Raw genomic sequence first — 24,551 nt, 5'->3', positions numbered from 1 at the left:
GTGGATGAATGTTCGTTACTCTTTCACTTTTAACCCTAGGTGCAGACCACCGATTTTTAGTTGGCCGATAGTTGGATCGGGCTGTTAATCAGTATGGAGATGTATATGAAAGTGCGCACACTGCACCGATTTGGTTTCATTTATTTATTTTGGTTTCGGCCAATTCTTCATACAAATTAAAATCGGGCCCAACTATTGGCCAACTAAAAGTCGGTGGTCTAGGCTGCGCCTAAGCTAAGACAGTTCAATAGACAGTTTAAGACCCAGAAATAAATGTGAGAGTTTTGCGCGCGACTCTTTCTGTGGCTGATAGAAATTCACGCAGCTAGTAACTTATTTAGGCACAATCACTTTTGATTGTTGTTCCTTCAAAGTAAACTGATAAAATTGTTATCTTGCAGCAAAATGCGTGATCCCCTGCCTAAACGGCGGGCGTTGCAAGGGCGTGAACAAGTGCCGCTGCCCCGCCGGGCTGGGCGGCAACCATTGCGAGGTGGGCCGGCGCGCCGGGGACTGCGCGCGCGCCTGCAAGCACGGCGTCTGCTCCTTCGGCGCCTGCGTGTGCGAGCCCGGCTGGCGCGGCCGCCACTGCCACCGCCCCGTCGGCACTGTAGGTGCGTGACTCTAAAGTCCGGTCGCTGAGCACGTACAATTTCGTCCAATGACCTCAAGCCACCCATTTTTATCGCTCGCACGTAATTATATTGCTGTCGCGACTGTGCGACGGGCGGCCGCAGTGAGTGTGCGAGAGATTATTAGGATCAGATCCGTGACTAGGAGTACCTAGCTGATGGGCGACACTTATTGCACTGTTGGTGCGTGAATAGAACACCCGGCTAGCTTATGTGCTGCAATCCAGCGTCGCTTCGGCACGTCGTAGGTGCGTGACTCTTAACTGTATTCAGTTGAGGGGCGGTACTGCCACGGTTCCACCACTGTAGGTACGTGGAGAGCTGATAAGCGACACCACCATCATACCACAAGATGTAGCCATGCACTACTATAGCTCCAGCAGCCTAGTTTTTCACTCCCACATTCCTTCAAAGTTCTAATATTTAGAAAAACTAGATAGAATAGTTCTGATATTTCAACCTCAAGAATACTTTTCAAATTGTTTTCAATAAAAATATTTTCAAATTTCAGGTTCCTCGGAAGAGTCCATAGAACACAAGAGGCCTCGGTAAAAAATCTACAGTGAATTGATAAAATTACTTAATAAATGCTAATGTGATTTTCATAAAATTTAATTTTTACACATAATGTAAATTGAAATATTGATATATGTAAGAATAAATTAGTCATTTAGATTGTAAGTGCTACGCCATTTAGAATATGTTCGGACATTACAAATTATGCAATATAAATTAAACTTTATTTTGTGGTTTACTTTTATCCCATCCTATAAACATAAGAAAGGAAAAAAAGATATCGAATTAACACTTTACTTAATCTGAAATGTTAAAAAACAAGATTTTCAATAAGTATTCTAAAGAGGATGTTGCATCGACTCTGTGTATTTATTTACCAATTGGTATGGATATTTTGTGCCTCTAGATATGGGGATGGAGCAAAACAAGTAATTAAATTATCACATAAAACATATTATGAAAAATTACTAAGTTTCTATTTTTTTTTATGACCAGCTGATAAGAGATTTGAAATTCATAGGTTTAATATTGAGTTTTGTTATAGATTAAGAGTACATTATGTAACTGATTATGTAGGCAACTGAATTCTGATACAAAGCACTAGATTTTTTCACAGGACACATAAATATTAGTGAATAACAATGAGTAAGAATCAAAAACTCAAAAACAGGAAAAAATGTTAGGTTATGTCATCTGTGAATAAATTATGAACTTACGAAATACAAATTACTTACAAATTTCACGCCACTTTAATTTTGTCGATCGTGAGTTTAAAAACCACGTAGTTTATAAATTTAAAAATAAATAAACACGTAATTTGAACAACAAAATGAACTTGTTTACTTTTGTTATGTCAAATTTAGTTCGCACAAAACTCACAAGAGGCGCCACTGTTTGACATATTGATCAATGTTTTCGAAAATAAACTTGGAATTTTTCCTGAACGCCCAACTTCTGGGCCATAAAAAATAATTTTAGACAATTTATTAGCCCGGAAAAACGGTAAGTGCTTGCGAAAAACTATTCCCTATTCCCTAGAAAATACTTACAAAAGATTTTATTCCGGTCCCCCCTCGGGTTGAGGGGTGATTTCCCTTTCCATGCGAAAAATCGCACCGCGCAGACTCGTACAAAATGGCGTTTTGTAGATGTGAAGTTTATGCTGTCCATGTACTGAGTTTGGCGATCGATAATAATGGAGGATTCGGATTTTTCGGGCTCTCTAGTGCACTCCGTAAAATTTGTGATTTCAGTGTCTGGTTAAGTGATAACGGCTAGTAAAGTGTGTAAACTGATCGGTTACATCACAGCAAGTTTGGAAGAGTTCTAATTTGACTGCAATATGTGTTTCAAATCACGCAGGTGCGTACGCAGCCGTAGTCTTTCTATTCTGTCTGGGCCTGCTCGAACGCGCGATTCCCCTTCATGATGGCCATTCATTTGGGCTTATCCTTTACGCCGCCGCAAAAGAGTTTGCGTCATTCGTCTTCAAAGTTGACCCGTCGCAGTAAAGCACCATGCATTGGATGCAAACAAAATATCAATTCAAAATGCGTCATTTTCAAAATGGCTTGGGAATGTATTATCCAGCAAAAGTAATAAATTCCAAGCTGGAGAGCTAACAAAACAGCTTGTTGGTGATGATGTCTGGGCAACTTATTCATATTTTGGTCATCATTCTCATTGTAGCCCCGAATTTGTCTGTGTAAAAGAACATTAGTGTGAGAAGCTCAAGTATTGATTTTCTCTAGCTAGGTCCTTACACAATAGCAATGTTACTAGCCACTTTTTAGGTGTTACAATGTATTTGAGCAAATTATTCCAGCCTCAAGGCTCAGGAGATGTTGAAATCCTTTTATTTTCTGTAATTCAATCCAGTCACATGAAAAAGGTCTTCATTTTTTATATCATGAACATGAAGTTTGAAAAGGTCCAAAACTTAATCAATAACTTCTTTGGTAATGATTTTTTATAGCAAGATGCCTTCCAGCTAGCCAAGCTAGCTTTGTATGATAGAGCATAGCATGTAAATTTAGGTTCTTTTTACAATCTCAAGCAATTCCAATAAGAAAATACATAATTGCCTAAGTAAAACTAATTGTCTTGAATCTTATAAGAATTTCCTAAACACATTTTATACAGTTAGACATAATTTATTAAAAAGCCTCAATATTCTTGTTTGTGACTCAGTTCAAACAGTATGCAATATTTCCAATTTAATTCTATAAACTTGAACAATACAATTTTTTAAGAGCAAAAGTATTTCATAGAATGGAAGAGCTTGCTTAAATGATTACATTCAGGTGATTGCTGTGCTTAAACATTACATTCAAAAGTAAGTTAATCAGTTAATTTATTACAATAATAGGCTCTATAATCTTCAATCATACAAGCCTTTCATTAAATTGATTGATAACTTAGTGCTGTATGATTTACAGCTGCCACTCTTTGTGTGAATCTATTGTACTCCATTACTAGTTAATGCTAATACCCTGTATTCACAATTTAGGAGTATCAGTTTTATTAAACTCATTAGTACAGCAGTCACTATTATAACCTTGTCTGTAAACATTTTACTGCATAAATGATCTTAATTTAAATTTTATCCTTATTTAAATTAAACTTTAAAGGCCAATGTATAACCCACTTAATTTTAAGCTGCATGTGTCAAACAAGGCTGTATGTTTCTTTAATTAAGATAAATAAATAAATACATTTTACATATTCAAATGTTTTTTCCAATAATTGATTTTATAATGCAGTGTTTTTCAACCTTTTTCATGACGCGACCCCCCCCCCCCCTAGTATGAAAAAATATTTTGCGATCCCCGACCGCTCGCTTTTTTTTTTCATGCATTTTATAATGTTACAAATATGTTGTAGGGACCGAATATTTCAATCCATACAACATTTATGCAATTGGATAATTAGATTTCGGATAAATCTATCATTATAACTTTACTGATTCTTTTACTGAGGTAGTTTTTACGACCTCTCGCGACCCCCCTACAGGGGCTTGGCGACCCCCCAGGGGGTCGCGACTCACAGGTTGAAAAACACTGTTATAATGAATAAAATATTTTTGCAGGAGCTAATTTGTAACTTGGTGAGGAGAACACGGCATCAACCACGAGCAAGCTGGAGGAGGGAACGCCAATGGTGCGAGAGGTGCGCGAGCAGGAGGAAGACGGCGAACCAGACTTCATCATGAACTCCGCCGTGAGCACCGAGTCTATGGATATGAACGAAGAGGTATATAATCTTAATTCATTTCTTAGATAGTTAAACCATAGATCCATTGATTTGTATTTTGTATGTATTGAGTGTAGAGTGCCAGTCATAATCTTGAAGGCTGTTAAAATCCAATAACTTGATGAAATGACATTTTGACTGTATACCAGTTAAGTTTTTTGTTTTAAAATATCTTAATAGCTATCTGATTGGGTTGATCATGTGGTTTAAGATCCACTATTCATTGAAATGATAGTTTTGCATACTATGTAAGTCAGAAAATGCTGAAGTTTGATAAGTTAGTCTGATAGACACAATTCTTTCTAGTTTTAATTTCTTTTTCTCATTTTAGTGCTCAGTTGACTTTTGTTCTCTGCAGTCTGCAGTTGCACCAATCATATCTATAAGTGCAAACTCCGTTCCCAGGATATGTCGCAAGTAGGCGAGGGCTGCGGGCTGAGCGGCTCCGAGGACGACGACGACTGCGCGTCCTCGCCGGCCGGCTCCAACTACGACGACAGCGACATCATCAAGACCGCCATGAGCGACGAGGTCACCAAGCAGCTGGCCGCCGCAGGTCAGTGCCGGGACATGTCCAGGCGGGCTGCGGCTTCGAGGACGACGACGACTGATGATTAATCATCATCATTTCAGCCATAGGACATAAGATAAATTAAATATGCACATTTGTGTATTATGTGGTTCTTAATGGAAATTCAGTAGGTGGGGATTCGAGCCGCGCAACTGTTTGAACCGACAACAATGCTCTCAATTCATAGCAAATATTCGCTAAGACTAATGATTATAATAAAGGACGCGTTCGGTGCTACGGCGAGTACGACGCCTACGATACGAATTACGAGGCATCACCAAATTCGATAATTGCGGCGCGTGCGGTTCTGATGGATGTTAAGACAAGTAGATAAATAATATAAATTGATTTTAAAGAATCACGTTGTTCAGTTTCTGATATTCCGTCATATTTGCATGTGCCATCCTAATGTTAATGTTAATTATGATCTTCTACATTCAAGCACCTGATTGTTGTAGTTGTAAGCCAAGGTTAATTAAATGGTACATAATTAGAATTTTCCAGCTAATTCTCTCTAGCCAAAGGTGAAATTTAATCCACTCGTGCACACCTACAGTGTGATCACACTCAAAAGAAGCCCTACATCACACCTACCGTGCTGATACTTATAAGCTGATTCCTCCAGGTCCGGTTGGCATGGCAGCCGCGGCCGCTATAGCGTCGTCAAAGAAACGCAAGCGGCCGCACTCCTTCGAGACCAACCCGTCAGTCAGGAAGCGCCACCAGAACAGACTGCTTAGGAAGCTAAGGGTGAGTCACCTTAGACCACTTCTGGATATAGACCTCCCCCAACAATGAATTAATCGGTCGTTTGGTGTAGTGGTTCAGAACGGACTACTATGCCGAGTAGTCCCGGGTTCGATTCCCGGCCGGGCAGAAATTGAAATGATGAATTTTAATTTCTGTGACTGATCTGGGTGTGACTATGTATAATATTTATGTATTTAAAAAAAAAGTATACAAGTAGTATATCCGTTAAGCTAGCATCCATAACACAAGCATTAAGTTGCTTACTTTGGGGCTAGCTGGCGCTGTGTGAAATTGTCCAAAGATTTATTTATTAATCCTATTTTCGGACTATTCTACCCTCTTCTGACCACAGCCTAACTACCAAATGGCAGCTGTAATAGGACACAGATGATAAGTCAGTTATTTGGAACTTTGTAGCAACAACATGCTGCAGGGTATCAGCTAGAAGACTGTCATCTTGAACTCGCACTATCAATGGATGATCCTCTTTTAGCCATTTGGGTCGAATTTGCACTAAAAAAAAGTATGGCAGTCGTCTTTATGCAGGAGGCAAGAGAAGCTTCAACACTTAACAATGGTTTCTCTCACTCTCCTGTAATTTTAAAAGCAGTTCACTTTAGCATAATGTATTATCCCAGCAAACCATCGAAGAGTTCGCGACTCGCGTGGGGCAACAGGCCGTGGTTCTGGTAGCGACTCCCGGCAAGCCCAACACGTCCTACCGCGTGTTCGGCGCGAAGCCGCTCGAAGACGTGGTCCGCAACCTGCGCTGCATGATCATGGAGGAGCTCGAGAACGCGCTCGCACAGCAGGTAACAGCTCTCACGCGCGTTACTTCACTCATTCACTCATTCATTCACTCACACTCGACGTCGCAGACTCACTCATTTGACAGTTGCGGTTCAGTGCTGCCTCAATTCAAGCGGCAAGTAACAGTTCTCAAGCGCGTTATTTCACTCACTTACTCACTCATTCACTCACACTCGACGTTGCAGACTCACTCATTTGACAGTTGCGTAATTTGAACCACATGTAACTTTTCGCTGGTTCAGTGCTGCCTCAATTCAAGCGGCAAGTAACAGCTCTCAAGCGCGTTATTTCACTCACTTACTCACTCATTCACTCACACTCGACGTTGCAGACTCACTCATTTGACAACTGCGTAATTATTTACACCACATGTAACTTTTCGCTGGTTCAGTGCTGCCTCAATTCAAGCGGCAAGTAACAGTTCTCATGCGCGTTATTTCACTCATTAATTCACTCTCGACGTTGCAAACTCACTCATTTGACAGTTGCGTAATTTACACCACATGTAACTTTTCGCTGGTTCAGTGCTGGGCAAGTAACAGCTCTCATGCCGTTTCAGCTCGGAATGACATGTTAATTTACTCACTCAGCGGTGCAGACCCACTCATTTGACACGTGCGTAATTTACACCACATGTAACTTTTCGCTGGTTCAGTGCTGCCTCAATTCAAGCGGCAAGTAACAGCTCTCAAGCGCGTTATTTCACTCACTTACTCACTCATTCACTCACACTCGACGTTGCAGACTCACTCATTTGACAGTTGCGTAATGAGGATCAGTACTGTTGTAGAAAATTCAATAAAACTAGTATCTACGTTAATCTTTAAGACGTAAGAAAGATATATCTTTTTGAATTATCCAAATCGGACCATTACTTACGAAGATATTAAGTAATAAACATAGGCCGTTTTTGCCGCTAAAAGTCAACGTACGCAAGGCCGCGTGACGTCATTATATCCGAATCGAGCGCAGCCGGCGTAGTAATGGGATGGAAAATATTTTTTTCCGGCTAAACTATCAGTTTTAGAAAAAAACTTTTAATAACATTTATTCTTCAAAATAAAGTAACCTATCGACCAGTAATTTTTAAAAATAAAAATTGTGAAAAATAAGTATTGCTATGTCCAAAAACCACATTTTCAAAGGATTCGATGCAATGCGGAGACGCGGTTGGGGTGAGTGTAACTTAATGATTGTTTGTATGGGGGGTAAATCATACCCAACTTCTGGCCGAGGGGGAAGTCATGCCCAGCTTATGACCTGGGGAGAGGAGAGGGGCGGGGTAGTCATACCCAGCTTCTAGGCTAAGATTAAATAGATTTCAAGCACGGAGCGGCTGTCCTTTCCTGCAGCAGCTGGCCCGCCCATGGGAACGGCGAATAGATAGGTAGGTGCGTAGGTTTAACTCAGAAAAACTAAATGTAGGTATTAACTTATTAAGTGTACATCGAAATGATTTTCATAGCAATGTCTTATTATTAGAAGTTATACCTTATTGTCAGAAGTAAATAAATTAATACTTATACATTTTTATATTTTACTTGTATTGTTAGAAGTTATACCTTATTGTTAGAAGTAAATAAATTAATACTTATACATTTTTATATTTTACTTGGAAGAAGATATGACTCTAACAACACTTATGTACACTTTATTTGAATAAATCGCCAAATATACCACCGCGGAGACCCCAATCGCGTCTCTGCGTGCCATTGAATCGTATGAGCGTATGGATTTTTTGCGTTATTTTTCACAATTTCCATTTTTAAAAATTACCTATCGATAGCTTACTTTATTCTGATGAATAAATGTCATTACAAGTTTTTCTCTAAAACTGATAATTTGGCTAGAAAAAAATATTTTCTATCCACGCAGTACGCCGGCAGCGTTCGGATCGGATATAATGACGTCATCGTCCCCGCGCCGGGCGGTCAGTGAACTTTTTTAGTAATTTGGCCATAACTTCGTCAATTTTTGTCGTAGAACAAAAATTTTTGCACTGTGTATTAAGGATTTCTTAGCCCCATAAATCTGCATTCACAGCTAAAAATCGAAATGATCCTCATTTGAACCACATGTAACTTTTCGCTGGTTCAGTGCTGTCTCAATTCAAGCGGCAAGTAACAGCTCTCGCGCGTTAATTCACTCGCACATTCACTCTCACTCGACGTTGCCGACTCACTCATTTGACAACTACGTAATTTACACCACCAATATTATTTATTTTTGCTGATTCAGTGCTGGCTCAATTTCCACTAATCAAGCAGCAAGTAACGGTACCTCTAGTAGGAAAAACTTTCGAGTTCGTTTCGTTGCGTAGGGGAGAGGGGGGCAGCTTTGAACAATTTTCATAGTTTATTAAATATCTTCTAAATTTGACTGATTTCATTAATTTTTTCTTCCTAGATAGAGGTCATGGTTATCACACAACAAAATAATGATGTTCTTCTTAATTATTAATGAACGCTTTTTAAGATATTTAGATTTTTGCACAGACCTGTAAATGTTCAAAACTGCCCCGTAGTCGGGGCAGCCTTGAACACGCCTGGGGCAGTTTTGAATTAGTATTTTTTTCAACGAAATAAAACTGAATATTTATGAATGTGTATTTTTTAAATAATTAATAAACAAAATTCTAAATGATCAGTGTCATTTGGGATCAATTTAACATGTTTATTTTATTTTAAATCACTCTGTACAAAGTAACACAAAACTTAGGGATATTATTAAAAAAAAGTAAATATAAGATATACCAATTAACTAAATACTAATAAACTTTCTGTTTAAGGACACATCAAAGACAAAACTGCATAATTTAAAAAATATCAATCAACTACTAAAACTAGCTTTTGCCCGGACTTCACCCAGCTTGAAATTTTATCTGTTACAGTAAAGCAATCTGCTTATTTTTTATGTAAGAACCTTCTACGAATTATGGTCCTAATTATTTTTATTTTATTTACGACCTTCGACCAGTTGGACACTTTAGATATCTTCTTGTAATAGTGTCAAACTGTCAATATCTTTTTAGCTTTTAACGCAAATCTAGTCTTCAAAGCAGTTTAATCGATTTATTTTATTTTCAAAATCGATATTTTATTGTCTATGATGGCCGCAGGAACATCACTATACATGGACTCCCAGCAATAAAGTACGGTAATGCCTCGTACAGATTTTATCGGCAAAAATTATGGAACTTGATAGGTTTTAGACCATGCCACGCACCAAAACGTCCGGAAGTTGTAATAGTATTATAGAATAAACGTTAAAAGACTTATTTATTTAATTTTTCAATGCTTAAGTGTCCATTAGAATGAAAGGGTGCTTAATGTATTAAAAAAAATAGAAAATAATTATGATGGGTTAATGTTTTTGGGCGGTTTTTTAGGCGGTTTCTGACAATGTCCTTTGGGTACAGTAGCTATAAGAAGTGTCACTTGAATTCGATCCAGTACCACACAGTTAATACAGTGCGTGACCCTTTTGGTTATTCGGTATGGTCGGCAATTTCGTTTTGGTCTGTAAAATGCCGGCCATTATTGATGAGTACTTTCCTCTAAATCTAATTATACAATAGCCTTTTAAAAATAAATTGGATCTCAAAACTATGTGGTACAAAGTCCTTGTGAACAAGCAACGGTTTTTGGCTATATTGCGTCAACATAGCTACTCAAGACTTGTAGCATTCTGCTCAATACAGGCGTATTGCCTCAAGAATGTTAAGGGAGCGCGCGCACGTATCGACGTGACAGTTACAGTGCTAAATACAGGGCATATTGTCCCAAAAATGTTAACAACATAGGGGCCGTTCAAGTATTACGTAAGCACCATCTCTGTTTTGCTTATTTTGGATGACATGGGGGGTAGGGGGGTCTAGATGATGATTACGTCATCGTTAGTTATTTACGTTTTTTCGGGGATTCCCGCAAATAATACATATGCGTAGGCACTCGCTTTGAGAACTGATTAGGGGAATTACCGTGCGCTATCACTTGTCTAATAATTAACTCTCGTGCCGACACTGCCCATTAAAATTTGAGAGTCGTAGTCCGCATATTATTATACGCGAGGCCGGCCGCGCATGTTTTGTTTGGATACTAAACGTATTGTAAGCATTGAAAGTTATCATTTGTGTTTATGTTGATGCATAATTGATGCAATTATGTTTGTTATTTTCTTTATTTCTGATTATATTTTTTTGTCCCTTACTCTATAGGTCACCCAAAGGGCGATGGAGCGGGCTATGCTCGGAGTTTCCCTGCGTGATCGAATCAGAAATGAGGAGATCCGTAGGAGAACCAAAGTAACCGACATAGCTCGCAGAATTGCTAAAATCAAGTGGCAGTGGGCGGGGCACATAGCTCGTAGAGACGATGGCCGTTGGGGCAGGAAAGTTCTCGAGTGGCGACCACGGGCTGGAAAACGTAGCGTGGGCAGGCCTCCTACTAGGTGGACCGACGATCTGGTAAAGGTCGCGGGAAGAGCCTGGATGCGGGCAGCGCAGGACCGTTCATTGTGGAAAACCTTGGGGGAGGCCTTTGTCCAGCAGTGGACGTCATTTGGCTGAAACGAACGAACTCTATGTGTATCAGTTAAACCTAATATTTTCATGAATTTTCAAATTTTAAAAATGACAATATAAAAAACATTTATAACTAAAAATGTTTACGTAAGCATAGGGGGAGGGGGTAAGTGCTTTGCTTACTTTTGATGACAAGGGGGGCGGGGGGGTAAAAAATGGTAAGAAATCTGCTTACGTAATACTTGAACAGTCCCATATTTGCCGGCATTGCCTCAAAACCGTTGGTCGTTAACCCCTGGCTCGATTCGCGGGGTGCGCCGATGCGTGGCGCGCGGGTGGCGCCAACATAACGTGGTTAGTTCGGGCTGGGCGGGTGCGAGCAGGCGCCGCCGCCGCCGCAGGACGACCCGTCGCTGTTTGAGCTGCCGCCACTCATCATCGACGGCATCCCCACGCCGGTGGAGAAGATGACGCAAGCGCAGCTGCGCGCCTTCATACCGCTCATGCTCAAGTACTCGATGGGTGAGTGATGTTTTTTACTATTGTTTCAATTACTGGCTAGGTCTTGTAGCTCTCCTTATTTCAATCTTTTAGGCCTCAGCCTCGAACTTAGCGGGCAGCGGGGCGGCGGCGGCGGCGGCGCGGGAGCCGCAGGATCTTATGCGTAAAATCAAATAGACCGGTTCTCGAAAACAGCGGCGCGGCAGCGGGCAACGAGCGGGCAGCGGCGAGGGAGCGGGCAACGAGCGGGCAGCGCACTCCTTCTTTTGCCCACAATAAATCGAGCGTTAGGAATAAATTTGAATCGAAATAAAATTGTCGCCGTTGTTCAGACATTTCTTTTGCGAATAAAAACAAATATCTCGACAACACACCCCCGAACACAACACTTCGCCGCTAAAGCGCCGCGCGAGCTGCCCGCTTGTTCGAGAACGGGTCTGCGTTGCCCGCCCCGCTCCAGCGCCGCCGCCGCTCCCGCCCCGCTGCCCGCTAAGTTCGAGGCTGAGGCCTAATAGAAGTAAGTAAATGGAGTAGCAGTCGTGAGTCATCATAAAAACATGATTTTTTTGGTTAACCAAGTTAGTTAGTCAGATTCAAACATAATTTAATTGATAAAATTAGATACAACACAAAAGTAGAATAGGGTCACTCCCATTTTCCGAGGATATCGTGAAATTCGACTAACATACGAATGTGCAAACATCATGTCTCGCCTACAGTTGAAATCCTTCTTCATTTGCATCTGGTAAATTAGAAAGGGTTGTCTCCTGGCTCCTCCAGTAGAGACGGGAGACCTGATGATGATCCTACTAATATTACCTAGAACCTACGAAAGTTTGGATGTCTGGATGTTTGTAACTCTTTTACGCAAAAACTACTGAACTGATTTTGATGAAACTTCACAGTATTATTGTTTATAACCCAGATTAACATAAATATAGGCTATAATTTATGCCGATTTGTGACACTAAATTTAATGCGGGTGAAGCCGCGGGCAAAAGCTAGTGATTCTATAAATGCGTCCGCCTACCTTAGTGTTATACTTATAAACGCTTTGTTGAATGATTTCTTCACTGTAAGGCGGTTATCATACTGCGCCGCGCTCCGCCGCGGAGCGCGGGGCGACAGATTTAATCATTGCATGCAAGTACCTCAGTTTGTATAGAAAACACGCGCGGCACTTCACACTGACAACGCGTCCGCGTACGCGTTTTTATATGAAAACTAGCGGCCGCCCGCGACTTCGTACGCGTGGATCCTGTTTTACCCCCTTTTCCCGAATTTTCTTTGCTATAAACCTCACGGAGCCCGAGACCTTTACAACGAATGCAAAACCGTGGAAATCGGTTCGTGCGTTCTGGAGTTATAGCGTCAGGGAGGAAAACCCGACTTATTTTTATATAGTAGATCACGCGCTCCGCGGCGGAGCGCGGCGCAGTGTGATAACCGCCTAAATTGTTTGTGAAATGAATGCAAATGCTTCGGCAGTGCGTGGCAAGCCGGGCTGGGGCCGCGAATCGACGCGGCCGCCGTGGTGGCCCAAGGACCTGCCCTGGGCCAACGTGCGTATGGACGCGCGCTCTGAGGACGAGAAACAGAAGGTTGGTGCCCTTTGACATGACATGATATCACTTAGGCTGGTTTTAGTCACGCTGACCGTCAGCGCTGACAGCCGAAATGTATGAAGCGTCGGCGCCGAGCAATCAGCGTCACTCAGGAACGTTCCCTTCAATTACATACATATTGATCCGTCAGCGCCGACGATCAGCGAGCGGTCAGGTCAGCGCGATTTTAAAACCCCCCTTAGGCAATCTACAGACCTGCCTGTAACACGATCTGCCGCGCCATCACGTTGTCAAGTATCCACTTAAGTAACTACCAGCCTTTCGAGTGTTGTACTGGAAGACTTAAGTAACTAACAGCGTGATACGGTGTCATAATCGCTTTAAAGTTGATTGTTTACGTATTCAGTAAAGTTGTCGACGATCTGGTGAAGGTCGCGGGAAGTACCTGGATGCAAGCGGCGCAGGACCGGTCTTTGTGGAAATCCTTGGGGGAGGCCTTTGTCCAGCAGTGGACGTCTTTCGGCTGAAACGAACGAACGAACGAAAGTTGTAGTTTGTATCACAATTTCACCAGGAGCTTCCAGAAAAACGATTTTGATAAACGGATTATGGTGTGCCGACTGTGTACTTCACAACACAAGAATGGTTAAATTACTAATGGTGTGCCAGGTGGAGCTTTTTTCCATTTTGCAAGGGAGGGACCTTCACTGGTTGGGTTTTTGTTGGCGGTCAAGCTGTAGTTCCTGGCTACACAGGAGTTGCAGCGGTAGGAACGAGAGGTGGGAATAGTCCCGTAATATAATATCAAAACAAAGTCACTAACTGTCCGTCGTTTGCAGATGTCATGGACGCACGCCCTGCGGCAGATCGTGATCAACTGCTACAAGTACCACGGCCGCGAGGACCTGCTGCCCGCCTTCAACGAAGACGACGACAAGCCGCAGACGCAGACCGTCAGTACACCATACACATGCACACGATATCACACTACACGCTACCTCTCTTGCTATGTTCACACATTGGACTATGTGCTTGTAATTAGTCAAAACTTGGGTCTGAGAAAAACTTCTCCCACCCTGGGTTACACAAGTCTGTCAAACTTTTAACTAGACTAGACTTTGTTAATGTGATGCAACTCAGCCCAATTTATTTACACATTATTTGAGCAAGATCGTTAACAATTTATTTTACCCCTGATTAACATTGTTCGTGTTAGCTATGAAATCATTAAATCAATTTAACTCGAAATCAAACACTTCACGAGTTGGCTTCAACTGAAGCCGTTTCAAGATTACATCCATTGCAATATAGCTATTTGTGTACGTGGTTTAATTACTACAATTAATAGTGATTAATTAAAAGACTTGAGGTCTGGGTTCAAGTCCTCTCTTTTCGATATTAGGGATGTTTCCTGGGTAAAAAAGCAAGAGTTTTAATTAGTCCGTCAGTCAGCTTATCAAAAACTATTCGACACCTAATTTTTAAAACTAATGAATATGTAAATACATAAAGCGTACCAAAGTTCTAAAGAAAAGGCCCGTGACGTCAGTGAGTGCGTAAAATTGCAGCACTTTGTGACGTCGCGCGGAACTTCAACGCACTATAACTTTGTAATTATTTGTTTGATTGACAATTAAAAATATACGTGTGCAATAGTTATTTATACTAAAATTGACGGACTAAAAAATTTTTTTTAGGAAACTAGCCTATTCCTTGACTAACTCTTTCAAAATTTTACTAATTCATGTTCTTTTCTACATACGCCATCAATTGGAATGCTGCTTGGATTTGGTAACGTTATTATTACAACTATTTTTATTTTGTATGCGTGTGCGTGCGGTTTAATTACTCGGTGAACTTGATGACCTAATTTGGGCACGTGAAACATAAACGTGGTTTCGCAATTTGTCACGTTGATCTAATTAACACCCTATTATGTGAAACGTACATTTGGGATGTATCGTTTTGTCGATCTCATTATAACTTGTTATGTACCGTACTCGAAACATGGATCGAATTTTTCGTATCACGTTTGAATATGTATTTGTACCTGTTTTATACCTTTTGTGATAAACGGTACCTTCATGTGCCAAATGTGGCACTGTTGTGTGGTATTATTATGTGTCATATTTTATCCTTTTGCCATACGCTCAACTTCAATGGTACATTTACGTGTCACACGCGGTCCCTATGGTACACTTATCGCCATACACGGTACTTGGTGCATTTATGTCCCATACGCGGTACTCACGGTGCATTTATGTGCCATAAGCGGTACTCACGGTCCATTTATGTGCCATACGTGGTACTCATGGTGCATTTATGTGCCATATGTGGTACTTCCGTGCCACAAACGTTGCGACACATTCAATATCGATGCTCATACGTTGACGGTTAGATATCGGCCTGCATGGCGGCGGCGGGTGTGGGTAGCGGGAGCAGCGGCGCGTCGGGCTCGCGCCAGCACCAGCCGGCCGTGATGCAGGAGCCCGTCTGCATCGACCAGATGACGCTCGCTGATGTTGATGTACGACTACTCTACTGCTTTGAAATACGGTTTAATATTGAACTGATATGCGCGTGACAGAAACGTTGCAAAACTTACAATACGGATTAATTACGGTGCATCTGTGTGCCATATGGGGTACTTTGGTGCCGCTTGCGTTGTGACTTGCGACATTCGCTTGGTACTCGTCTGCGAGTGGATCCTCGCGCCAGCACCAGCCGGCCGTGCTGCAGGAGCCCGTCTGCATCGACCAGATGACGCTCGCTGACGTTGATGTACGACTAATCTACTTTACTTTGACTTACGGTTTAATATTGAACTCATTGCGTGACAAAAACATCGCAAAACTTGTTACTTGAAACGGATTTTCTCTTACGGTACAATACGCGTTACTTACGGTGCGTCTATGTGCCATATGGGGTGGTACTTACATGTCACTTGCGTTGGGTCACTCGCTCGGTACTTGCCGGTCGTGCTGCAGGAGCCCGTCTGTATCGATCAGATGACGCTCGCTGATGTTCATGTACGACCGCTGTGTTACTTTGACTTACGGTTTAATATTGTACTGATTGCGTGACAAAAACATCGCAAAACTTGTTGTTACTTGATACTCTTACGGTACATACAATACGCATTAATTACGGGGCATCTATGTGCCATATGGGGTACTTTCGTGTCACTTGCGTTAGATCACTCGCTCGGTACTCGTGTGGCGAGTAGATCGCCAGCACCAGCCGGCCGTGCTGCAGGAGCCCGTCTGCATCGACCAGATGACGTTCTAAACCCGCGTGTCCCGGCGCAACTCCAACAGATGTCTCAGTACGCGCCGGCGGTACTCCAGACCATCACGAACCCGGACGGAACTATAATGGATTACGTCTCGCAGAGCATTGCCCATAGACCCCATAGTTGACATGATTTATTTCCGTAAAAGTCGTTGTTTTAGCGTGCGTCAAATGAAATCAGGAGCAATGCATGTCCACTCCATTAACGAGAATTTATCCCTATCTCACGTATTAGCCGCGTTTCTTTTGTTCCGTTTCGACGCGATTTTGTACGAACGTTCGCTTTTTATTTTCCGTTCTAAACCCGCGTGTCCCGGCGTAACCCAACAGATGTCTCAGTACGCGCCGGCGGTATTCCAGAACATCACGAACCCGGACGGAACTATAATGGATTACGTCTCGCAGAGCATTGCCCATATACCCCATAGTTGACATGATTTATTTAAAAGTCGTTGTTTTAGCGTGCGTCAAATGAAATCAGGAGCAATGCATGTCCACTCCATTAACGAGAAATCCCGATCTCACGTATTAGCAGCGTTTCTTTTGTTCCGTTTCGACGCGTTTTTGTACGAACGTTCGCTTTTTGTTTTCCGTTCTAAACCCGCGTGTCCCGGCGTAACTCAACAGATGTCTCAGTACGCGCCGGCAGTATTCCAGAACATCACGAACCCGGACGGAACTATAATGGATTACGTCTCGCAGAGCATTGCCCATAGACCCCATAGTAGACATGATTTATTTCCGTAAAAGTCGTTGTTTTAGCGTGCGTCAAATGAAATCAGGAGCAATGCATGTCCACTCCATTAACGAGAATTTATCCCTATCTCACGTATTAGCCGCGTTTCTTTTGTTCCGTTTCGACGCGTTTTTGTACGAACGTTCGCTTTTTGTTTTCCGTTCTAAACCCGCGTGTCCCGGCGCAACCCAACAGATGTCTCAGTACGCGCCGGCGGTCCTCCAGACCATCACGAACCCGGACGGCACGGTGTCGCTCATCCAGGTGGACCCCAACAACCCCATCATCACGCTGTCCGCGCACTATGAAGTGTGCTCTACTAATCTTACGGCTAAAATCAATGGATATGTAGCACTTTTAATACATAAAGATGCGTAAACACCACAGTCTGCATCTTGTACAGTTGGCCCTCAATCGTGACGTGATCTTCGACTCAAACGTTCAAGATGCGCAAGCGCTGAAAATGCGTCACTTTATTAAGTATGAGTCGTGATTTTTAGTTTCTAAAACGGTATTTTTACTCTTGATTTACGTGGCGCAAGGCATTACCGAAAATGTCAATTTCACTTTAAATTAATGCATGTCCACTCCAACACCACGAAAAGTGTTTCTTTTGTTCCGTTTCGACGCGTTTTTGTACGAACGTTCGCTTTTTGTTTTTTCCGTTCTAAACCCGCGTGTCCCGGCGCAACTCAACAGATGTCTCAGTACGCGCCGGCGGTCCTCCAGACCATCACGAACCCGGACGGCACGGTGTCGCTCATCCAGGTGGACCCCAACAACCCCATCATCACGCTGCCCGATGGCACCACGGCCCAGGTGGTAAGTGTAAGTTAAAGCCCCTCACTAACTATCTATGTCGTGTGTATGTTTGTTGTCTGTGGACGTGGATTATGTTTTGTTTTTGGTTATGTGAAGTTTTGGTGTTATGTGCAGGGACTGATAAAAAAGTAATAAAATGACGATCGATTAAATAACGGAATCAATGAGGGTTTTCGCGATTGAAAAATCCGCCAGATGGCAAATGCTGCATGATTGGTTATTTTTGACATGACAGATAATTGTCAAAATCCACCAATCATGCAGCATTTGGACCTCGCGTCTACGTATTGCCATCTGGCGGATTTTTCAATCGCGAAAACCCTCATTCTTTCCTGCTTATTCATTTATAGTTGAATTTTGATTCAAACAAAGCAGTTTGGCGACAACGACGAAATAATCGCAGAACAAATCCCTAGAAAGATAAACTATTATTTTAATTGTATAAATATCTTATCACTGCTTGTTGTTGCTTGTATAATTATTGGAAAAAATGTACTCTGTTCAATACGCAAATAAGTTTTGAATAAGGACAACTTTTGATATGTTGTATTTTCAGTCCTTGCACATATTTACTAGATTGCATGATATTAATGTTACAATTGTAGAACTTGTAGAGACGTAGATTAAATATGGGGTTTACGTGGACAAGGTCAAATAGTTAAATTAACAAATTTTATACTGGGGAAAAATTGTAAAAGAAACTCAGTTCCATCAACTTTAGAACTATAAAGCACGTTTAACAGCAAGAAAATAGTTTTGGTGTAGTAACTGTTTTTGGACCAAGATATCAAAAGAATTTAAGTGAACAAGGTTTTAATTATTGAAGGTTGAAGAGGGAGTGCCATAATGGCCTTTTACACCTCATTTGATTAGCAGTAAATTCAATAAACAAATGAGCAAAGAACATGCCTAACCAAGCAACATGGCTTTGTTCACATAACTTCTTTCGTTATCCTGTCCCACCTCCAGTCACTTGAACGGGCCACCATTGCATCCTCAGATCCACAGCGGCGAGGGCGGCGGCGGCGGCGTGGGCGTCGTCCAGGCCATCGACGGCGACGGCGCCGTGGCCGTGGACCTCAACGCCGTGGCCGAGGCCACGCTCAACCACGACGGGCAGATCATACTCACGGGCGAGGACGGACACGGTGAGTGGCTAGTGTTGTGAGGATGGTTGCGGCACTCTTAGGCTCAGGTATAGTGCTGGCGATCGACGGCGACGTCAACGCCGTGGCCGAGGCTACGCTCAACCACGACGGACAGATTATACCTCAGATCATAGAAGGGAATAGATGTGAAACGGGGGCGTGGCGCGTGTCTCCGCGATATGCCCAGAAACGAACATCGCCCGCGACGCCAGGTTAGTCGCGATTCAGTCGTACTGAGGAAATGTTCTCCGATATTGTTGGATAATGCGTCGTAACGTGCAATAACATAAGTGAAACGAAGAACTACAGGAACAATGAAGTCATTTACCACATGTAAGTATTGCAAATCCATTGGTATTTTGCTTATAAATTAAAAAAACTAAACATTTTTACGAACGCATTCAGTGCCGTGACATTTACTGCGATATCAAAATTAGTGGTGATAAAAATTCAAACACGTTGTACATTGACGATTTAGTTAGCAACCACTTTATGTCATGCGTAACTACTGCGCAATGTATTTTATTTCTTCCGATATCCACTGACGCGTGAAAATACACAGTACGGCCGCATGTGCCGGTCGTAACATAGTGCAGGGCTCGTGTTCTAATACGGTTTCCTATTATCGATAAATAGAAGTAAATTATTATTTTCTATTTTCTAATTTTGAATGAAAAAATCATGAGTTGCTTGCGATTTTTAAGTTTTTACAAAAACAATAACAATAGTAGAAGGGATTAGTAACTGTCAACTATGTAATTACTATAAGAGCTAGTTGAAAGCCTAATATAGGCATTATTTTTGATAAACATAGGCGGTACGAATTTCGCCATAATTAAAAAGTTAATGCGCGATAGTAGTTAATAATAATTACAGTGATCCTGTTATTATTATTAAAGTAAATAATAATATATTACCAATATTGTAAATACTGGTAAAAATCGCAAGTACCTACTTAACCCATGACTTTTCATACAAACTTTGTCAGTCTATAACTTCTATACTCCATCGATAACGACATTGAGCTTTGGTTGGGGTAAATTAATATAAGGTAACTTCATTTAGTCCCAATAATTGATTCTGAGTTTTTCGTCCATACAAAATGGAACTGACTCCTTTATGCAAAAATCGTTAAAGAACATAATAATAACGTATAATAATAAAAAGGTTTTCATACAAGCATTTTTTAAACCAATTTCGAGCCTTGCCCCCAGGATTTAAAGTATCGATATCTTATCGACTCCATTTTATCTTTCTTCTCTCTAATTGCTTTTTTCAAAGTGTGCGTCACGTCACGCGGCCATTGATTGGCCTTAAGGCACGCCTTCTGGCCAATCACAGCACTTTTAAGCCGGTTGCACATGTTGTCGTAGACTCTCAGTCGCTTTGTTTTTACACAGTTGAATGTGTGTGTGGGAGCTGTGGTGGGGGAAATGTGGGGACACTGGTTCTCGTTGTAGTTACGCGCGACTTCATATCTATTCTCTTTCTATGATCTGAGGATTATACTCACGGGCGAGGACGGACACGGTGAGTGGCTAGTGTTGTGGTGATAGTTGTGGCACTCTTAGGCTCAGGTATAGTGCTGGCCATCGACGGCGACGGCGCCGTGGCCGTGGACCTCAACGCCGTGGCCGAGGCCACGCTCAACCACGACGGGCAGATCATACTCACGGGCGAGGACGGACACGGTGAGTGGCTAGTGTTGTGGGGACGAATGTGGCACTCTTAGGAAGGGTACTCACCTGCCATGTAGCACGTTTCGTAGCATGTAACGTATCCAACCTTCAAGGTGCTTTAAGTGAGTACGACTCGTCCACGGTCATCGCGTATCGAGCTGCGAGCTCCTGGATCCTACTGCGAACCGCCTTTGTGCTCGCAGTGATACCCCTACGAACCACGCGCGAGCAGCTCGCAGCGGGCTTGTGACTATGTACTCACTTGATACAGTATCTGTTACATTACATGCTACACGACTAGATGAGTACCCCGCTTTAGGCTCAGGCATAGTGCAGGCGATCGACGGCGACAGCGCGGTGGCCGCGACCTCAACGCCGTGGCCGAGGCCACGCTCAACCACGACGGACAGATTATACTCACGGGCGAGGATGGACACGGTGAGGGGCACTTCTAGATTAAAATATTTCCTCGAATCCACACAACTCCGAATTAAAAAGACTGATAGACTCATTCTTCTCTGAATCAAACGTCAATTCCTCACACTTTCGTTAATAACTCATTTTTCATGGCTAAGATTTGTGTTCTGGAAATAACTAAAGATATTGCTACGAGTATGCTCTATTTCTCTACTTTCACCTTCCGGTTGATTATCACTTTTTGTCAAGTGAGATGCAAGTCAAGAGCTTCTCAGATGTGGGAATAATGCGCACGCGCATGCATGCACATACTGTCGGCGTCTCGTACAATAGTATAATAAAATAACAATCATCATCATTATCTCAGGATCATCAGGGGGATGATCCTGAGATAATGATGATGGGATTATGATGAAGATAATGATGATTATTTTCACATCATCCGGTCGATAGCGGCGTGCATCCAGCGCCTCCCTGCTATCTTTATGAGGTCGTTGGTCTACCTTGTGGGTGGACGTCTCACGCTGCGTTTTCCGGTACGCGGCCTTCACTCCAGAACCTTGCTGCCCCATTTAAAAAAAAGTCAAAGTATTTATATGCAAAGAATAGGTACAATGGTTTAGGTGTTAAATTTAGGTAAAGTGCTAAAGTGCATTTGGTCTTCAGTTCTCTGCACTGTGTCTCCTGCCCATAACCACTTCAGCTTGCTAATCCGTCGAACTATGTCAGCCGCGCGACGCGCTGTCATGTAGTATGAAATTTCGAGTCGCCCGACCGTCGCGTAAATGTGAAGGCGCACTTAGCCTGCGTCTCATTACGTAGCAATATGGACTATAATACCTTACCTTGTATCCTCACAGGCTACCCGGTGTCGGTGTCGGGCGTGATCACGGTGCCGGTGTCGGCGTCGGTGTACCAGTCCATGGTCGCGTCCATGCAGGCGCAGGACGGCGTGTGCGTCGCGCCGCTCGTGCAGGTGCGCCCCCGGGCCCCCCGTGGCCCCCGTGGCCCCTATGGCCCCCGGTCTGCCCCCCGGATGCCCCGCATCCCGCGCGCTTCCATCGTCAAGCTTGAGCCCCACGAGTATATTCTCATGGCTTGAGGATATAGGGTCGAAGAAACGTTACATTTTGTTTGGTGATGACGGCACGTCAAACAGGCATTTTATCTAAAGTCTGGTCGCTGAGCACGTAGAATTTTGTCCAATGACCCCAAGCTACCCTATCCTTATCGCTCGCGCGTAATTATATTGCTGTCGCGACTGTGCGACGGCAGCAGTGAGTGTGCCAGACTATAGTTATGATAGGTGCTATATAAATACTACTTAGAGGTAAAGAGTTTAGATCCATGTCTCAGGGCTATACTGCCAAGTCATTAGTTAATAGTAAATAATAATCATTATGCTACCAAAAATGTGTTCCTTAAAATGCAAATTAACTTAGCACTAATGTATTTGTGCAAAAACGAAGTAAAGAATAATTTTGCACTCAACGGTCAATATGTATAGCTGCCAGCCTATGTCAATTTAAAGTCTAGATAACAATATCTGACAATATAATATTAGTTCCCAATAAAATGTAACGTTTCTTCAATTGAAAGTCATCCATTTGCTTGGGCCAGTATAAACTGCCATTTTAATACTACAAACCTTGTACAGGTTGACAAATATTTGCTATTTTTACATAGATGATATATTAATATATTTATACTGTAGATAGAGCTAGTTCACCATTTTAGTTTTTTACACAAAGAACGATTGTTTTATTTACACTGCATACGAATTATTTATGCTCTCGTGCCATGATACCTAGTTAGTTTAGCAGGGTAATGGGAACCACACTTGGCTCTTTGGGCCATTGTGCGCTTACCATAATACCTTTAAGAACTGCCAGTGAGATTATGTGATATTATTGTAAGACACAATCGTGCCTGCAATAAAGTGAGATCTCGTTCTAGTGCTTAAAATATAGTTTTTATTTATTTTAGCTTACTTTAATATTTCACACGTCTTGTGGCTTTGAAAGTGTAATTTTATGTAAGATATAAAACTAGGTCATAATTACTTTGTATTCAAAATACGTTGTCAGTTCATTTTTGTGATTAGAAATTACAATTTGTTAGATGCTAACGGTACAATTTTAAATAAGTTATAACTAGTCACTAATTTGTTGCCAAAGTATGAATAATGAATACAGCCAAATGCATGATATGCCATAATAATGTGTGCGTGTAGTTTTATTGTTAAGAGTGCAAATAGTGCTTGTTTTATTTACACCTGTGACTCGTTGCTTTCGTTCAGATTTTATTTATGTTTGTGCCATATACTTTAATATAATTTATGTTGATTCTGTTCAGCAAATATTACAGAAATTTTATTTAACTAACTTTTATTAAAATTTTATTTACAACATTCTAAAGTTTCGATATATTTGCTGTCTTTAAGAAATTTACTATACTTAAGTTTAGATGAGAAATTACTTGCAAAAGAAACAACCAATGCTTTTAATTGTTCAGTCACTGGTGACCAGACTTACTGTGTGACAGTGTAATTTTGTTGATAGAAGTACAGTACAGCATTATCCTAAAAAATAGTAACATTGTGTTGATATTTAAAAGCAAACCTGTCCCCGTGCCTGTTCAATTAAGTATAAAATGTAAAGCTGCTTTCAGCTGAAGAAAGAAGAAGTTAATTTCATTTTGTGAAGATATAAAATAACTGTTGTGAGCTATTATTCCGATATTTTTGTGCAATCGTGCAATTTTACTAAGCATTTAAATCTTTACTGTGGAATAATATTTGTTGGAAACAGGTTTCTATACTCTACCATTAGGAATGTTGTTCACGATTTATTTTGTTTTAAATTTTTATTTTTTTGTTATTGTTTTTAAGGCTTGCAATGCAAGTAATTCTTTAAATAATGTGTGTATTTTATCCAAAGACTTTATTTTTGTTGCTAAAATTATGTACTGTAATTGTGTGGCCAAAGATACTCAATACACATCACAGTATTTGTTTCAGTATGCGTTAAATTCTTGTGTTGCATGAGTTTGTGTAGTCATGTGTAGATATTCAGTTAGTATGACTGATTTGATGTGAGATTTTTTACGTTGAATATGTTACGATGTGTATTTTATAATTTTCCAAGTTTTGTTTATTGGAGTCAAGCCATATTTTAGTTTTGATGACCCTGTAATGATGAGTATTTTTAAGTATTAAATTGTATTTTTGTATGCGAGTCTTGAACTGGATTAGATAGCGCTGAATGGGTGACTGGGTACTCAAAATTAAATATGGCGTGGCTTCCGTCATTGTAGTGCCAATAAAGCGTGCTCGTACCA

General features: G+C 41.6%; 3 protein-coding genes across 10 annotated transcripts in view; 2 read left to right on the top strand and 1 right to left on the bottom strand.

Moving 5' to 3' along the window:
* LOC114352878 (WNT inhibitory factor 1) overlaps positions 1-1,371 on the top strand; it is a 12,571-nt gene extending 11,200 nt beyond the window's left edge. For all 4 annotated transcript variants that reach the window (XM_028304625.1, XM_028304624.1, XM_028304627.1 and 1 more), the window contains 2 exons: positions 402-614; positions 1,144-1,371. In XM_028304625.1, the coding sequence (XP_028160426.1) occupies positions 402-614; positions 1,144-1,184 (254 nt within the window). In that variant the 3' untranslated portion in view covers positions 1,185-1,371. The remainder of the gene's footprint in view (positions 1-401; positions 615-1,143) is intronic.
* Positions 1-2,214, bottom strand: part of Coq7 (ubiquinone biosynthesis protein COQ7, mitochondrial) — a 3,848-nt gene extending 1,634 nt beyond the window's left edge. The window contains exon 1 of one of the 2 annotated variants that reach the window (XM_028304629.1): positions 2,198-2,214. The gene's annotated coding sequence lies outside the window, so the exon portion shown is untranslated. Of the gene's footprint in view, positions 1-1,882; positions 2,006-2,197 lie in introns of those variants that run through there. The other variant, XM_028304628.1, reaches the window with a different exon arrangement.
* ewg (DNA-binding protein Ewg) lies at positions 2,055-24,551 on the top strand. 4 transcript variants are annotated; one of them, XM_028304622.1, is made up of 12 exons: positions 2,326-2,510; positions 4,237-4,400; positions 4,806-4,956; positions 5,597-5,721; positions 6,360-6,533; positions 11,413-11,575; positions 13,043-13,155; positions 13,959-14,072; positions 15,518-15,646; positions 17,846-17,968; positions 18,969-19,116; positions 22,073-24,551. In XM_028304622.1, exons 2-12 carry the CDS (start codon positions 4,305-4,307, stop codon positions 22,312-22,314), a joined length of 1,578 nt encoding a protein of 525 aa, XP_028160423.1. In that variant the 5' UTR covers positions 2,326-2,510; positions 4,237-4,304; the 3' UTR covers positions 22,315-24,551. The 4 variants fall into 4 exon arrangements, with proteins under 4 accessions (XP_028160421.1, XP_028160423.1, XP_028160422.1 ...); XM_028304620.1 differs by lacking the exons at positions 2,326-2,510; positions 15,518-15,646; positions 17,846-17,968 and adding an exon at positions 2,055-2,150; XM_028304621.1 differs by lacking the exons at positions 15,518-15,646; positions 17,846-17,968 and having other exon boundaries at positions 11,437-11,575.

Source organism: Ostrinia furnacalis, unplaced genomic scaffold (genome assembly GCF_004193835.3).
Source record: "Ostrinia furnacalis isolate ACB-3 unplaced genomic scaffold, ASM419383v2 OfSCF1461, whole genome shotgun sequence".
Classification (NCBI taxonomy): Eukaryota; Metazoa; Arthropoda; class Insecta; order Lepidoptera; family Crambidae; genus Ostrinia; species Ostrinia furnacalis.
The sequence above is the reverse complement of the archived record's forward strand: the minus strand, read 5'-3'. Positions and strand labels throughout refer to the sequence as shown.